This window comes from Kickxella alabastrina (genome assembly GCF_025024165.1).
Source record: "Kickxella alabastrina strain RSA 675 chromosome Unknown BX661scaffold_1, whole genome shotgun sequence".
In the NCBI taxonomy this organism is placed as follows: domain Eukaryota; kingdom Fungi; phylum Kickxellomycota; class Kickxellomycetes; order Kickxellales; family Kickxellaceae; genus Kickxella; species Kickxella alabastrina.
The window spans coordinates 906,826-922,062 of record NW_026251472.1 but is presented as its reverse complement, the minus strand read 5'-3'; the positions used below and the strand labels follow the sequence as shown (position 1 = coordinate 922,062).

General features: G+C 53.1%; 7 protein-coding genes across 7 annotated transcripts; 2 read left to right on the top strand and 5 right to left on the bottom strand.

The window, feature by feature from the left end:
- The first annotated feature begins 1,212 nt into the window (after positions 1-1,212).
- BX661DRAFT_175492 (P-loop containing nucleoside triphosphate hydrolase protein) lies at positions 1,213-4,776 on the top strand. Its single transcript, XM_051534085.1, has one exon. The coding sequence runs from the start codon at positions 1,337-1,339 to the stop codon at positions 4,589-4,591; it is 3,255 nt and encodes a 1,084-aa protein (XP_051395157.1). The 5' UTR covers positions 1,213-1,336; the 3' UTR covers positions 4,592-4,776.
- A 66-nt stretch (positions 4,777-4,842) lies between these two features.
- On the top strand, positions 4,843-7,338 carry BX661DRAFT_211425 (uncharacterized protein; the record flags this gene model as incomplete). The annotated part of the gene is made up of 4 exons (XM_051538725.1): positions 4,843-5,014; positions 5,039-5,375; positions 5,508-6,264; positions 6,364-7,338. The coding sequence occupies 4 exons, from the start codon at positions 4,843-4,845 to the stop codon at positions 7,336-7,338; spliced, it is 2,241 nt and encodes a 746-aa protein (XP_051395156.1).
- A 26-nt stretch (positions 7,339-7,364) lies between these two features.
- Positions 7,365-8,405, bottom strand: BX661DRAFT_167982 (S-adenosyl-L-methionine-dependent methyltransferase; the record flags this gene model as incomplete). The annotated part of the gene is made up of 1 exon (XM_051533381.1): positions 7,365-8,405. One exon carries the CDS (start codon positions 8,403-8,405, stop codon positions 7,365-7,367), a length of 1,041 nt encoding a protein of 346 aa, XP_051395155.1.
- Positions 8,406-8,490: 85 nt separating this feature from the next.
- BX661DRAFT_175490 (uncharacterized protein) lies at positions 8,491-9,338 on the bottom strand. Its single transcript, XM_051534084.1, has one exon. The coding sequence runs from the start codon at positions 9,138-9,140 to the stop codon at positions 8,595-8,597; it is 546 nt and encodes a 181-aa protein (XP_051395154.1). The 5' UTR covers positions 9,141-9,338; the 3' UTR covers positions 8,491-8,594.
- Positions 9,325-10,136, bottom strand: BX661DRAFT_175488 (translationally controlled tumor protein). Its single transcript, XM_051534083.1, has 2 exons — positions 10,024-10,136; positions 9,325-9,887 (listed from the first exon to the last, which is right to left on the bottom strand). The coding sequence occupies exons 1-2, from the start codon at positions 10,049-10,051 to the stop codon at positions 9,400-9,402; spliced, it is 516 nt and encodes a 171-aa protein (XP_051395153.1). The 5' UTR covers positions 10,052-10,136; the 3' UTR covers positions 9,325-9,399.
- A 264-nt stretch (positions 10,137-10,400) lies between these two features.
- On the bottom strand, positions 10,401-13,844 carry BX661DRAFT_175487 (uncharacterized protein). Its single transcript, XM_051534082.1, has one exon. The coding sequence runs from the start codon at positions 13,738-13,740 to the stop codon at positions 10,468-10,470; it is 3,273 nt and encodes a 1,090-aa protein (XP_051395152.1). The 5' UTR covers positions 13,741-13,844; the 3' UTR covers positions 10,401-10,467.
- A 280-nt stretch (positions 13,845-14,124) lies between these two features.
- On the bottom strand, positions 14,125-15,230 carry BX661DRAFT_175486 (uncharacterized protein). The gene is made up of 3 exons (XM_051534081.1): positions 14,735-15,230; positions 14,437-14,567; positions 14,125-14,296 (listed from the first exon to the last, which is right to left on the bottom strand). The coding sequence occupies exons 1-3, from the start codon at positions 14,934-14,936 to the stop codon at positions 14,264-14,266; spliced, it is 366 nt and encodes a 121-aa protein (XP_051395151.1). The 5' UTR covers positions 14,937-15,230; the 3' UTR covers positions 14,125-14,263.
- Positions 15,231-15,237: the final 7 nt, after the last annotated feature.

Genomic DNA, 15,237 nt, shown 5'->3' with positions numbered 1-15,237 from the left:
GGCAATTAGGGATGATGCCGAGCCACATCCTTCAGGCTGGTTTTTTAATTGAACAAAAAAATTAGCCAGTCTCCTATTATTTTCCAATGCCAGCACCCCCCCACCCCATTGATTGCTGTCGCAGATGCTTTTAGTGACAACGGGAAATAAAAATCTTCAGAGAAAAACTGGCGCGTGAACATAATCGAAAATAGGAATATATTGAATGCAAAGAACTTGGACATCTACATCTAATTAGCTTTACTTACAAAAACTTGGAATTCATTTGATGCCATTTTTTGTAAGTAAAGCATGCTGCTATGTACTCATGCATATGGCGTATTTACTTTTTTAGATGTATTTACTTATATTTGTTCATATTACAAAGCGACGCACAAAGCTTTATTCTTTGTATATTTTACACAAAAAATAAGTAGGCAAATTTCAATGTGCGGGTGGTGGTGGCAAGATGCAAAGAAAAATAAAGTACTTCCCTGTGTTTATTTTGAAAGGTATTTTTTACAGCATGTGTCCTAGAAAAAAAGAATAATTGAGCGCCGCATTATTATTTATTTAGTTCATGAAAATAGCATTGCTGGAAAACATATTTCCAAACATATAAAAGGCCAGCCAATTCCAGCAACAAATTTTCTATTTTTACTCATCAACAACACCAGTAGCACCAACAATACCAATAGTAACATATTACACTCACTATACTAAACATGTCAATTAAATGCCCAGCATGCAGCACGGAATGCTCCAATATTAAAGCATTGGAGACGCATGCAATTAAGGAACACAGACTTGGAGATACTCTGGTTACAAGTTGGATCTTTTTTATGAAGGCGCTGAATAAAAGAAATAAAAAATAAAAATAATTCACCGATATACTAGAAGTCAATGTAGCTTACATTTCTGTGATACAGACCCAAACCCAGTGCATAAGCTGTTTGTGTTTGACGTTTATATTGTTCAGGCGTTATATTCTTGCAATATCATTATTAATATTTTTAACCATTTAATGTGCACTTATTTCCAGACAATTCATTTAAATATGTTTTTAACTATTAGCAACAACACACCTGTATTTTAAGCTGTTTTAGTTTGTTTAATTAATAAATATATTTGGTTATATTATTTTTACATATTTGAAAATGTTGCGTGTAGCATATTAGTAGCACGTGCCCCAGTGAATCACTCATACAAGCCATAACAAGCAATGTAAAAATAGCCGTATATAAATTAAGCGCAATATTTTTCCAAAAAAGTATTAATTGCTCTCGCCCTGTCTTCTTTAACAAACAACACATAAATATATTAATATTTTGACCATAATTTCTACTATTAAATAAGCATGAGTCTTAAAGAATGGGTGTCCGACACTCTGATTGACATTGTTGGCGAAAGCAGCAGCGAAATTGTCGACTACGTTTTGCACTTGGGTGCCACAAGCACGAACGAACACGACCTGGCCAAGCAGCTCGTAGCATCTGATCTTCCTCGAGGCGAAGCCACAGAAAAATTTGCAAAAGATCTTTTCTTGCGTGCTCCCAGAAAGGCAAGCCCTGCTGTGGTAGCTGCGCCATCTCGGTTAAAGCCGCCTGCTGCGAACCAAACGCGAAAACCCGTCAGAGCGACGGATAGAGAAGTTGATTCTCGCAGCACTACAGATACAGATCGCAACACAGCACATGGAAATCAGATAGAAACCAGTAGCGCAGAGTCGAAGCCGCGAGCAAAGGGCGTCAGGAAACGTCAGATCGGCGCAGATGTCTGGGGCAGCGACGATGAGGAGGAGCGGGGTGCTCTTGAGGAGCGGATCAAGCGCGCAAAAGCTGGCGACTTTATAAGCCAGGGTAATGGCACGGGCAAGGGCAACACTGGGGACAACAACAGCGATATCAATGGAGAGTCAGACTCTGAAGAACACATGAATAAGGATGCAAAGGAGCGCGATGAATTTGCCGAGCGCATGAAGCAAAAGGACCACGATAATACAAAAAAAGTTATTGAAGACCGGTCGACGAAAGACTCTGAGCTGCAGCACCGGCGCGATTTGGCAAATGACCACGAGGCGAGGCGCGAGGCACTCCCTGAGATTCGCGATCGCGCGCGCCAAGAGTATTTGAAGCTGCGCGAAGGACAGCGGCTGGAGCTTTTGCGCCAGGAAATCGCTGACGAAGAGGAACTGTTCAGAGGCCAGATGCTGACCGAAAGGGAGAATCGCGATCTTGAGTACAAGAAAGAGGTCTTGCGACTGGCCGACGAGCGCAAGAACATTAGCGACACAACTGATGTCTACACGATGCCCGAGGATTACATCACGGAGAAGGGCAAGATTGACCTCAAAAAGAAGGAGGACGCACTTTTCGGGCGGTACGACAATTCAGCGCTCAGGCAGACGAAAAAAGGCGACGTGCCCATGTTGACTGAGCAGGAACAATGGGAGCGACAGCAAATTGGCAAGAGCAAGGTTGAGGTTGGATCCAAGGACAAAGCGGCAGCATCGTCCAAGTCAGAAGACAAGGAGTACGACTACGTGCTTGATCTCGACAACATTGACTTTGTGCTCGAGGACACAATGAACGCCGAGAAAAAGGAGATTGACGAGCGGCAGTTGGCCATCGAAGCCCACGAGCGCAAGCGTCGCACAATCAAAGAGGTACGCGAGTCGCTGCCCGTCTATAAGTACCGCAGCGAGCTTCTGGCAGCTGTGGAGCAGTTCCAGGTTCTCATCATTGTCGGCGAGACAGGATCAGGCAAAACCACGCAGATCACGCAGTATCTGCGCGAGGCAGGGTACACGAAGGACGGCAAGCGCATTGGGTGCACACAGCCCCGACGCGTGGCAGCAATGAGTGTTGCCGCGCGTGTCGCTGAGGAAGTCGGCACGAAGCTCGGGCATGACGTCGGCTACGCTATTCGGTTCGAGGACTGTACCTCAGAGAAGACTGAGATTGTGTACATGACCGACGGTCTGCTATTCCGCGAGTTCATGACCGAGCCGGATCTAGGCGGATACTCTGTGATCATGATCGACGAGAGCCACGAGCGTACGCTTCACACAGACATTCTCTTTGCGTTGGTCAAGGACATTGTCCGTTTCCGGCCAGACCTCAAGTTACTAATCTCCAGCGCCACGATGGACGCGCAAAAGTTTTCAGAGTATTTCGATGACGCGCCCATTTTTAAGATCCCTGGCCGGCCGTATCCAGTCGAGATTTATAACACCAAGGCGCCCGAGGCCAACTATCTGCAGGCGTGCGTCACCACGGTGCTTCAGATCCACGCAACCCAGCCCATGGGTGACATTCTGGTGTTCCTCACCGGCCAGGACGAGATAGAGCAGGCGCAGGATAATTTGAAGCTGGCGATGAAGGCGCTCGGCAGCCGGGTAGCCGAGCTGATTATCTGCCCGATCTACGCCAACCTGCCCTCGGAGCTCCAGGCGCGCATCTTCGAGCCCACGCCCGAGGGCGCGCGTAAGGTTGTCTTGGCGACCAACATCGCCGAAACGTCAATAACTATCGACGGCGTCGTCTTTGTCATTGACCCTGGATTCGCCAAGCAGAACTCGTACAATCCGCGCACGGGCATGGAGTCCTTGCAGGTGGTGCCGTGTTCGAGGGCCTCCGCCAGCCAGCGAGCGGGTCGTGCAGGCCGCGTGGGGCCCGGCAAGTGCTTCCGCATGTACACGCAGCACGCATTCCTTAACGAGATGGACGCAAACACGCCGCCAGAGATCCTGCGCACCAACCTGTCGAGCGTGGTGCTGATGCTCAAGTGCATTGGCATCAATAATCTCATCGAGTTTGATTTCATGGATCCGCCTAGCCCAGCTGCGCTGCAGCAGAGTCTCGAGCACCTGTACGCTTTGGGCGCGCTGAACGACCGCGGCGATTTGACCAAGCTGGGCCGGCGAATGGCTGAGTTCCCGATGGATCCGATGATGGCCAAGGCGTTGCTGGCTTCCGAGAAATACCGCTGCTCCGAAGAGCTCGCCTCGATCTGCGCCATGCTGTCAGTGTCCGCAGCGGTATTCTATCGCCCAAAGGAGAAGAAGGAACAGGCTGACCGCGCGCACGCCAACTTTGTGCGTCCCGGCGGCGACCACATCGTGCTTCTGACCATCTGGGAGCAGTGGCTGGAGACCGGGTACTCGATGCAGTGGTGCTACGAGAACTTTATCCAGTACCGGTCCATGTGCCGCGCCCGTGATCTGCGTGACCAGATCGTTGGACTGATGGAGCGCGTGGAGATCATCCCCGAGGCCAACCCCAATCCTGGCGACACAGAGCCTATTCGCAAGGCGCTCACTGCTGGGTTCTTCTACAACAGCGCGCGCTTGCAGAAGTCAGGCGACAGCTACGCGACCATTAAGCGCCGGCAGACCGTGCACATCCACCCGAGCAGCTCACTACACGAGGACAAGCCCAAGCTGGTCGTTTATTTCGAGCTTGTCCTGACATCGCGAGAGTTCATGCGCCAGGTCATCGAGATCGACGCAAAGTGGCTGTTGGAGGTGGCACCACACTACTACAAGAAGAGCGACGTAGTTGACGACATCAAGCGCAAGATGCCAAAGGCCATTGTTCACAAGAAGAGATGAGTGGGGGCGGATTATATTGCCGCAGTTGCCCTGGTGCTGGGGATCGCATCAATTTTTTTATGGCGTGTTTTCTGCCGGTCCGCAGGATCAAGCAGGAATCTCTGATATCTCGAAGAAAAAACACCCGCGATTTACAAGTTTACCGCATTTTAGCCTGTTGCTTTCTCCTCCGCTTTTCTTTGCCTTTTCTTTGTCTAAATTCAATATTTTATCACTTTTGGAAACCAATACGGGCAGGTGAATGCACAGCCATGCTTCGATTGCAATTCGCCTCGGCAGTCCGAACCGGTCTGACAGCGCGCCTCACAGCCCGATCAGCGCCGCGGCCAGCCTCTAAACGGCTCTTATCGACTGTTATTCTGGATAGACGAACCCGCCTGTGGAACCAAGAAAAGGAGCGCCAGTTCACATCACCCATCATAAGTGAGTCCAGCGACCAGGCGCAAGCAATCTCAGTATCATTATCCGATCTGGGAGTAGACCGCGAGGCCGTGGCCAATGTGACCACGCCCCTTGACATGGCGCGCAAATACGCCCAAAAGACAGCCAAAAAGTACATCGCCGCACTGATCAACGAAAGCACGCCCTGGGATATGCAGCGGCCCTTGCCGAGAGACGCGAGGAGCTTGCGGTTTGTCGGGTTTGACAGCAACAGTGCGGTGTCGCAGGAGGTGTTCTGGCACTCGTCGGCGCATGTCATGGGCGCGGCTTTGGAGCAAATATACGGCGATGATCTGCTCTTGTGCGACGGCCCGGCGCTGGCCGAGGGAGGGTTCTTTTACGAGTTTCTTTTGCTTACGCCAGAGCAGCAGCGCAGCGTGGTGGTGGATCGGCTGGATCGGCTGGATCGGCACACGGCCTTTGGACAGCGCGTCAGGCAGATGTGCGGCACACCGGGTTCCCTGAGCAACATTAGATTTCTGAGCGCTGCGGATATGGAATCTGTGCAGAAGACGGCCATGGATATTGTCAGCAAGAAAACTGAGTTTGAGCGCATGGTTGTGGACTTTGACTTTGCGTGTGAGCTGTTTTTGGACAACCCATTCAAGCTGCATTTCCTCGACCGCGCTCGCGTAAACTCTCACAAGCAGCAGAAGGCTGCTGGATCCTTGGCATCGGCGGATCGGGTTAGTCTGTACAAATGCGGCAGCATGATTGATCTGTGCCGCGGTCCACATGTGGTTCACACGTCGCAGCTCCAGTCTTTCATGATCAACCGCGTGTCGTCGGCACATTGGGTTGGGCACCTCAGCAATGGCGTCAGCGATGGCAAAGGTCAGAGCGCTGTGTCTCTTGCTGGAGAATCGCAGCAGCAGAAACACCCCGTGCTCAACCGAGTCTATGGCATTTCGTTCCCGAGCCACGACATGATGAAGGACCACCAGAAGAGGCTCGATGAGGCCGCAAAGCGGGACCACCGGACAATTGGCAAGGAACAGAAGCTGTTCATGATGCACCCATGGGCACCTGGCTCGGGATTCATCCTTCCCCATGGCGTGCGGATGGTCAACACAATTCTGACAGAGATCCGGCGAAAGTACGCCAAATATGGCTTTGACGAGGTGACCACGCCGCTGATGTACAACCGCAAGCTGTGGGAGACCAGTGGTCACTGGGAGAAGTACCGCGACGACATGTTTGGCATCAGCTCGGGCAACGAAACACCCAGCGCAGTGGGGATCTCGATCCAGCCGACCCACAAAGACGGCTGCTGTGACCATCACGCTCATTCTGCTCCCCGTGAAAATGACACGAACACCGCCGACTCCGAGTATCTGCTCAAGCCAATGAACTGCCCCGGCCACTGCCTCATTTTTGCCAGCGACCAGCGCTCTTACAGGGACCTGCCCATCCGCTATGCGGATTTCAGCCCTCTGCACCGCAACGAGGTGGCTGGCGCGCTCTCGGGACTCACGCGCGTGCGCAAGTTCCACCAGGACGACGGTCATATTTTCTGCGAGCGGTCGCAGGTATCGGGAGAGATCGAGAGCTGCCTGAGGCTGATTGGCGAGATGTACAGCATGTTTGGGTTTGCCTCGTATGAGCTAGTTTTGTCGACCAGGCCGCAGAGCTACATTGGCGAGGTTTCCGAGTGGGACGAGGCGGAGGCGGCGCTCAGAGCAGCGCTGGATGGCAGTGGGCTGCCGTGGGCGGTGAACGAGGGTGATGGCGCGTTCTACGGGCCCAAGATTGACGTGCGCGTGCAGGACGCGCTGGGCCGCAAGCACCAGACTGCGACCATTCAGCTTGATTTCCAGCTGCCGCAGCGGTTCGAGCTCAAGTACACGGGTGCCGATGGCCGGCATCATCGACCGGTTATGATCCACCGGGCGGTGCTGGGCAGCATGGAGCGGATGCTAGCTATTTTGATCGAGCACTGGGGCGGCAGGTGGCCGTTCTGGATCAATCCGCGCCAGGCCATCGTTATCCCCACGTCGACCGCTGCCGGCGCCGAAAATATCGTCGAGTATGCGCAGATGGTGCGCGACATGCTGGCCAACGACAAGAACGCAGAGTCCGTTGATAGCCACCGGTTCTTTGTAGACATTGATCTGTCGGGAAACACGCTCAACCGCGCCGTCAGGGAGGCGCAGTTGGCCCAGTACAGCTACATTCTGGTGGTTGGCGAAAAGGAACTCCAAACGGGTACCATTGACGTGCGCCCGCGCCAGGGCAGCCGTCTCGGCGCCAAGTCTGTTGCCGAGACTAAGGCCATATTCCAGGATCTCATAGAGACATTCAAGTGATATAACAAAAAAACACTTTATATTAACTACATGCGCCGAACAAGATAGTCCATCAGTACAGAGACCACACTGACACTCAGGCTGTTTCCCAGCAGGCGGTAGCCCTGCTTTATCGTGGTACCGGCAGGCAGCGAGAAATCCTCGGGGAATCCCATCAGGTTTGCGACCTCGCGCGGCGTAAAGTAGCGCGTGTTCTCCAGCGTCATCTCATCCGTGCCGACAACGCCCTCGAGCTGCAGGATCGACCCGGTGCCCTCCGCATAGTGGGTGTACCCCTTTGTGAAGCAGCACGTGCGGCGGTCCTCCGGCGTCACCACATCGTGCACATACCCGTGCTTCTCCAGCACCTTCTGGCTCAGCCTGTACGGTGCAGCCTCGTCTTTTGTCAGCTCCTGCAGGAACTGCTTGACCTGGCGTACCTCATCATGGTGCCAGATACCCTTTTCGAAATCCACATGGCCGTCGGAATTAGAAGCGGGCGCAATGAGATCGGCACCAGGAACCGCGTGTTTGAAGTGCGCCGGGAACTCCTCGTCGTCCGAGCATTCGCGCGGCTCGGCGTCCAGCTTGGCCAGCAAGTAGTACCGTGTGCGCGAGTTCGGATAGCACAGCTGCAGAGGGTTCAGTAGATACTCCTCGAACCTGTATCCGACCCTAACAAGTTGGCGCAAGAACACCGCCCGGGTGTCTGATTTCTCAAACCCGGCGACGTTCTCGACCAGCAGGTATTTGGGTTTCTTCTGGAGCTTGGCAAGGAGTTCAATGATGAAGAGGAAGCTTTTGGCACGCATGTCTTCGGATCCGCGCTGAAGTCCCTGGCGGGTATAGGGCTGGCAGGGCGGGGACATAGTCCAGAGGTCGGCGCGCAGCGCTTCAAACATTGTCATGGGCAGCGCTTCGATGCTCCGCTGCATGACGGGAATGTTTGAGAAGTTGTGCTTGTAGACGTCGTTGGCTACCGTGTTGATGTCGAAGGCCCGCACCACTTGGCTGTCGATGTTGGCCTTTTTGAGCGCAAAGTGCATGCCGCCAATGCCGCTGTAGAACTCAGCCACTCTGAAGGACATTTTTCTAGCTGTAGGATTATGTGATAATAATAGTGGTAGAATATTATGTGGTGAAAAAAAGTAATATAAAAAATAAACGAGAATAATATAAAGGAGGTAGGAGAGCCTGCCTGTAGCTTGGAGTGGGATCGATCAATTTCGATCAATGCAGATTTTGAAGAATATTTTTCTCATATTTTTTCCTCCCTGTCAGTCGTGGATCACAGCTGCTCTTTTCAGGGCATACGCGCGGTTTTGCTGCCAAGCAATAATGGCGCCCTGGGCCTGCTGGCACAGCCTGAGCATCCTGGCCTCCGTCTTATCCAAAGACTGCACAAAGTCCAGCGCCTCCACATTATGACCCTGTTGAGAAATCCGAGCGACCTTGCGTATCCGCGTCATATACATATTGTGCAGCACATGAGGGATCTCAGGAACCATTTCTCCGAGCTGCAACCCAAACTGGTAGTAGTGCTGGCAGATGGCCCGCAGCTGCATGCTCTCGGGTGATGCCGCGTACATGCGGTTTGCGCGCTTGGCAAAGATGGGTGAAACTTCCATATCCAGGTAGTCCTCCTCGTTCAGCCGGTCGGCCATCCAGTAGGGGAGCGTCCAGCGTGTATTGCGGTGCACTTTGCTAGACCCGCCTCCACTGCCTGCGGACCCCAGTCCGTCGAGGTCTGTGCGGAGGAAGCAGGGCACGCGCTCTTGGCCCGCAAGGATGTCGTCGATGTCGTAGTAGCTGCGCTTTGCCATTTGCGCAGGTGCGAGAACTAACGGCCCGAACAGCGAAATTAGCCAAAAATGGAATAAAAAATAATCTAAACTTAGAGACAAAAAAGGCAGTTGGCAGCTGCAGCCTTAAAGTTTGAAATGAACGAAAGACAGTTATGCAGCCTTCATCTCTTTCAATACTTGTCACGTGTAGTAGTCGTTGTAGTTGGAGGGCAAATAATTTGGGTAAATATTGATTGAAAACCGAATAAAAGTACTCATTGTGGAAAAAAGCCAATATTTAGAGCTTCTGGGGCTTGACACCGTCAGCAAAGAACGAGAAGTACGGGGTAACACCGTCCTCGCGGTAGTTGAGCAGAGCGACCATACCTTCGGGGTTCATGCTCTCACCGGTGTAGAACTCGTAGTTCTTGATGTCGCCGAGGACCTTCTTGACGAACTTAGCGGCGTTGGCCTTGAAGGCAGTGATATCATCATCAGTCTTCGCCTCGTCCTCCTTCATAAGCTTCTCAAGAGACTTCATGTAGCCCTTGATATAGGTCATGTAAGACTTCTTGTCGAAGGAGCTGGGGACCAGACGGAACGAGTATACAACGTTGTTGACGGTCTCGCTAGTGCTATCAAGGGCATCCTCGGCCGGCTCCTCAGCAGAAGCGTTGGCACCAATGTCAATATCGTTGTCGCCGCCGACAGTGATCATTTTGCAATCGACCTCGTAGATTCCGTCCTTCAAAGTAACGTCAAAGCCATCCGAGAAAAGCTCATCGCCTACAATTCAGCACCCAGACAGCAAAGAATGCGTGAAAATAAAAATGTATGGATTTTAGATTAGCCGTTTTAGCCTGGAATTTCACACAGGTATATGGAACCCCGTTAGTAGTGTGCGTGTGTGTGTGATATTTACCAGTAAGGATATCGTTGAAAAGGAACATTGTCTAGGAATTGAGGGGTCTATGTACTATAAAGTGAGAAGTGTGTATAGTTTGACAAAAGCAAGCAACAAAAAAAAGAAGAAAAGCGACGCCAGCCGAAAAAAAACATCCTTTTATTTTTTTGTATTACATCTGTGTCATCCACGAATTTATTTATTTTTGTTGAGCTGAATGCTGCAAAAAAAAGCTCAAAATTCAAAAATAACTGACACTATTGGCCAGAGTGGTTCTGTGTTTTGATAGCGACGATCCAATCGTATTCATTTTTTGGCGCACATTCCCCAATTCGAAGGAGAGGAAGAAAAAAATTATATCTGAAAAATTTTTCAAGCATCACTTCAATTTGATTTCTTGATTTTTGGATTAAAACAGACTGTTTGATTAAGCTATATTTCCTTATGTGAACTTTTTGTTTTTCAGAGACCAGGGAACGTCCGACGGTACGACGACTGCTCGGGTAAACCGGCCCTTACGCCGCTGCCCTGGCGCCCGTACGGCTCCGACGACGCCTGCTGCGCCTGCTGCCGCATCAGCTCCTGCAGCCTGGTCATCACAACCTCGAGCTTCTGGCGGCGCTCAAGCAACTGCAGCTGTTTCCCGACCCGCGGATTCTGGCTGGCAAACTCCCTCGTCTGCTGCAGCGTCTTTCCGTAGTACAAGTTGGAGTCAAGCTCGCGGGGGAACTGAAAGAAAAAGTCCTGCAGCAGCTCGTAGTTGATGAACAGCACGGCGTTGTAGGACAGCTTTTCGGCCACCACATCGAGGAAGATCTCGGGGCACAGACGCTTGTTATCGGGCGATGCGCAGGACGTGCTGGCAAGGGCCTTGCGACGCATGTGGAGGATGTTTAGCCGGTCCTGGATCATCAGCACCTGTTGCGCGCGGCGGAGCATGCGCGGGCTGTGCTGTGCGTAGCTGAGCTCATCAGGGGTGGTCTGGGGTTCCAACGCAGCGCCCTCATGCTCGGCATTTCCCGTTCCCTCGGTCTCGGCGGCCTGCTCGCCATTGCGCCTGATGAGCTCTGCGTGGATGGAAACGGGGTCAATGCCGCGCTTCTCGGCGGCCCTGGCGAGCTGAATCGCCTGCTGCAGCTGTTTGCGCGGCACGTTCGTGCGGAGCTTAACCAGCGCCTGGCGGCAAAGGCGAATTTCGTTATCGACCAAGGTGCCGGACCTCTTCTGCGCCTTCTTCCATTCGTGAGGCTCAACCTCGACCTCGTACTTAAAGGGCTTGATGGTGTTCTCCACCTGATCAACTGTCGAGTGGTACTTGCTACGCAAGATGGCGTGGCTAAAGTTCAGCACGGCGGTGCGCGTATCCGGGTGGTGTATGAAGGGCTCGGCGTCGACCATCGATGTTACGTTGTCCATTAACAGATCGACGACCAGCTGCGTGGTCCACCTGCCGACGCCGCTTTTGGTCAGTAGTGCTGCGGCGCGGTCCAGCTGGTGGTCCCAGTATGCATCGTCGACATCGCTCCACTCACGCGCCACAGGAGTCGCACCCTGGTGCCCGGACGTGCCGCCGCGCGAGCCCCCGGCCGACTCTCCGCCGATGCTAGTTGATTTGCCGCCTAGCCGCGGGCCGCGCTGGTCCTTGGCCGTATCGGCCGCCAAAAGCTCCGAAATGACGCCAGTGGCGGCCTGCGCAGCCTGTGCGGCGCGTGTACGAATGTCGGCCCACCAGCCGGCAGCGCGCGAGCGGGTCACTCGGGTGCTGAGCGCAACGACGGCCGGGTCACTCCAGTACAGCTCGGCGCAGACATCCATGACACGGCTCTCGAGCCAATGCTGCACCTCGGTGCGCAGCTGTGGCTTGCCAAACTGAGTCTGAAACGTCTTGAACCGCTGCTTCAGCGCATCGAGGCTCTCGGCCATGTACGATTCGGGGCTGACGCGCTCGTCGTTGTAGTGCACCTTGATCTGGTACTTGGTCTCCTCGAGCTCGCTGCGCACGGCGTCTGTAAGGTTAGACAGGCTGCGGCGCATGCTGTCCTCTAGGACGCGGACAAGCTTGCGGCGCAGAGTCCCGACGCCGACCTGCAGCCCGGGCTGGCGGAACTCGGGGTGGCGGCCAAAGTACTGCGCCTCGGAGAGCATGACGTCGCGGCCGGGCGTCTCTCTGACGGGTCTGCAGACGACGCCAATGTAGCCAAGGTGCAGCGGGTAGTCGTTCTGTGTCAGAATGCTCGTGGCGGCGGCGGGAGCGGTGGTGTCAATCTTGGTGATGACGCCGATGGTGCGCATGCCCAGCGGGTCGTTACGGCGGCTGGCCTTGAGCGCCTCAGAGTTGGCCAGATCGACGTCGGCAGCGCACACAGCCAAAATAATGTTGGGCTGCTTGAGGTACCCCTCGCATAGATCGCGGATCTTCTGGCGCAGCTCCGGCGGCTGCTTGCGGTTGACCACCTGGATGTATCCGGGCAGATCGACCAGCCGCAGGTCCGGCACGTGCGGCGAGTATATGCGCAGCTCGATGGGCTTGTCCGACACGCACTCTGCGTCGGACACGGACATGTTGAGGTCGTAGAGTGTGCGCTGGATCTGCCGGAAATCGCCCACATGGTCCATCCCCAGCTGCGGAAACGCACCGTACTCCTCATCCGAGTCCGGCGTGTTGATCAGCGTCAGCTCAATCGGCCGCCGCGTGACCATGTTGTTACCCTTGGGCAAAAACTCCTGGCCAACGATGGCCTCGAGAACGGAGCTCTTTCCCGAGCTCTGCGACCCCACAACGACAATGCTGGGCAGCTGCAGCGCACTGCTGCTGCCGTTTCTGCCGTCGTCGTCGCTCTGCTGCACGGTCTTTAGTATCGTCTGGATCTCGAGGAGCTTCTTTGTTAGCTCCATCAGCGCATTCTCCGAGCTGTCGTCGCGCCGGCTCGTTTTGGCCCTGTTTCTCGGCCGCGACACCGGCTCGGGCACGTCGTCACGCAAAGATTCGGGCTCGGGGCTGGTGTAGTAGTCACCCTTTGGCGGCGGCGGTTGGGGGTTTCCTCCAGAAGCCGGATCGCTGCCGCCGCTGCCGCCAGACCCGCCGCCTCCCCAGCTGTCACGCATTCCCATGGCCTTGTCAACAGCCGAGCTGTCCTCCTCCTCGCGATCATCGCTGCTGAGTGCGCGCAGCCACGCTGATTCGCGTATGCCCTCGAGCCACCCGCGCGCGCTCTCCAGGCTCCCTGTAATCCACCCAGGGGCATGCATCTGACTCAGCTTGTACTCAACGTACGCCAGCGACGCAATGGTCGAAGTGAGCAGCATAACGGGCAGACGCAGGCTGGCGCGCAAAATATGGGTGATGCCGCTGAGCAGAGCAAGAAGCACTTTGCCGCTGAACAGCTTCCGGAACGGCCGGCTAGGAACGTAGTGCCGCATTGTCAGTGCTGCGAGAAATCGCCGCCCGGCGAGCTCATTGAGCGGCGGCCGCGCTGCACCAGTGAGTGTGGAGCCCAGGGCGATGTGTCGTCTTGAAAGTGGGCCGTACTCGCGGGTTTGGGCTCTGAGCAGCGGTGAGGTATGTATTTTTTTCAGCAGCAGGCTGCGGCGCAAGCATGTGAAGGGCGTGGTGCTCGTCGCTTGTTTTCCTGTTGTGTTTGCCAATGTGCTCCCCAAACTATAAGCGCGCGTCCACGCTGGCGCAGCCTTGCCGTGCGGCCCGACCAGTAGCTTTCTAGCACCGGCCAATTGCATTTGATAAAGGTGTAGAAAGAAAATTAAACGCAAATCTATAACGGAAGCGCGGGAGAAATGAAGAAAATATTACAAATAAAAAGTAGACGACAAAAGAAAAGAATAAAAAGGAAAGAGAGATTCTGCCAAGCACTGTGTTTCGTCATGTTTGTGATCATATTAAGACAATGTATTCTACGCATTCATCCAGGCCCTCACTTCCCAGAAAACAAGGCGTGATCTCGGCCCTACACTAAACAGCAGCAGTCGCTTTCGTTCATCGTTGCCGTCATCATTACTCGTAAGCATTTCGCCGTTAGACAAAATTGTTGTTATTTTGATGTTCCAGCAAACCGATAAACGAATCGGCCTTAAGGTCTTTAGATATCTAGATCTGTCAATATGTAAGATATAATTTTGTGTTTATTTGGACGAGAGTTGTATAAAAAAGCAAAGGATATAATGTAAGAAGGAACGTCTCGGCCGGCTGGCCAACCAACTGACTGGCTGGCTGGCTGGCCGGTCGGAAAATAGAAAAGACATCTTACTTGAGCGTCGCAAAGATCTTAGGGACAGCCTACAGCGATTAAAATACAAACAGACACACATATAATTTAATGTCAAGCAAGTACACATCAAAACGCACACCCCGCCACATATACGTATTTGCATTTGCATTAAAAACACCGCACAAACGCTTTTGCAAAGTATACTTACGCATTGGTCGACACAGTGCAAGAAGTGGAGCAGCTCCTCGGCACAGCTCTCCGACGAGCCCTCCTCAACCCGCGCGGCGCACTCCTCCAGATGGTGCTTCAGCGACTTGCACGCAATGGTCTCACCGCAAGCTATTAGAAAATAAGTGTAGCAAAAATGGTGGGTTTATAGTTAGTTACATGTTATTGCCATGTTATTGCCTCTGGCGGATCCGCATGGGAATTGTGTGAATTCAATTTGTCGGCTTGAAGCAGGCTGTGGCCTCTTCCTCATCACTGTTTGTTTGGCTGACACCTACCCTCCTTGATGGCGGGGGCCTGATCCTCAGCCTCTTCCTCTTCCTCCTCTTCCTCAACCTCAACCTCCTCAATCTCCTCCTCAACGACCTCGACGGGCTCCTCTGCGGCCTTGCTGGCCTCAATGACAGCAGTCTCTACCTCCGCCTCGGCGTGAATCGGGCTAATGTAGTTGAAAGGGTTGATAAGGTCAAAGATACTCATTTTGGGTTGGGGAAAATAGCCTGTAAAGTGTGTAAAAAAATAAATGTAGAGTAGAGATTTTGCGTCCAAAAAAGAAAATAAGAAAACGAAATACAAATTTGACCTCTTGGGATTGAAGAACAATTAGCAGAAAAGTGAAATTACGATACCGCGACTTTATTTTTTGTATTGTGCGCTCCCGGATTTTTTTGTCCAGCAGTGGGAGATATTGGCGATGAGGAAACGCCAAAAAAACCCCGCCCCCTCCACCATCAGGACGAGATAAGCGCTGGCGTGCAAAAAAACGGGTCTTGTGGATTAA

What these genes read in the sequence shown, in the direction of transcription:
- BX661DRAFT_175492 (XM_051534085.1), top strand. Translation starts at nt 1,337, where the DNA reads ATGAGTCTTAAAGAATGGGTGTCCGACACTCTGATTGACATTGTTGGC.
- BX661DRAFT_175490 (XM_051534084.1), bottom strand. Translation starts at nt 9,140, where the DNA reads ATGGCAAAGCGCAGCTACTACGACATCGACGACATCCTTGCGGGCCAA.
- BX661DRAFT_175488 (XM_051534083.1), bottom strand. Translation starts at nt 10,051, where the DNA reads ATGTTCCTTTTCAACGATATCCTTACTG. An exon ending in TTTCAACGATATCCTTACTG is followed by an intron (nt 9,888 to 10,023) that starts GTAAATATCACA and finishes GCTGAATTGTAG; the next exon opens with GCGATGAGCTTTTCTCGGAT.
- BX661DRAFT_175487 (XM_051534082.1), bottom strand. Translation starts at nt 13,740, where the DNA reads ATGCAATTGGCCGGTGCTAGAAAGCTACTGGTCGGGCCGCACGGCAAG.
- BX661DRAFT_175486 (XM_051534081.1), bottom strand. Translation starts at nt 14,936, where the DNA reads ATGAGTATCTTTGACCTTATCAACCCTTTCAACTACATTAGCCCGATT. An exon ending in GGCCCCCGCCATCAAGGAGG is followed by an intron (nt 14,568 to 14,734) that starts GTAGGTGTCAGC and finishes ATTTTCTAATAG; the next exon opens with CTTGCGGTGAGACCATTGCG. An exon ending in TGCACTGTGTCGACCAATGC is followed by an intron (nt 14,297 to 14,436) that starts GTAAGTATACTT and finishes TAATCGCTGTAG; the next exon opens with GCTGTCCCTAAGATCTTTGC.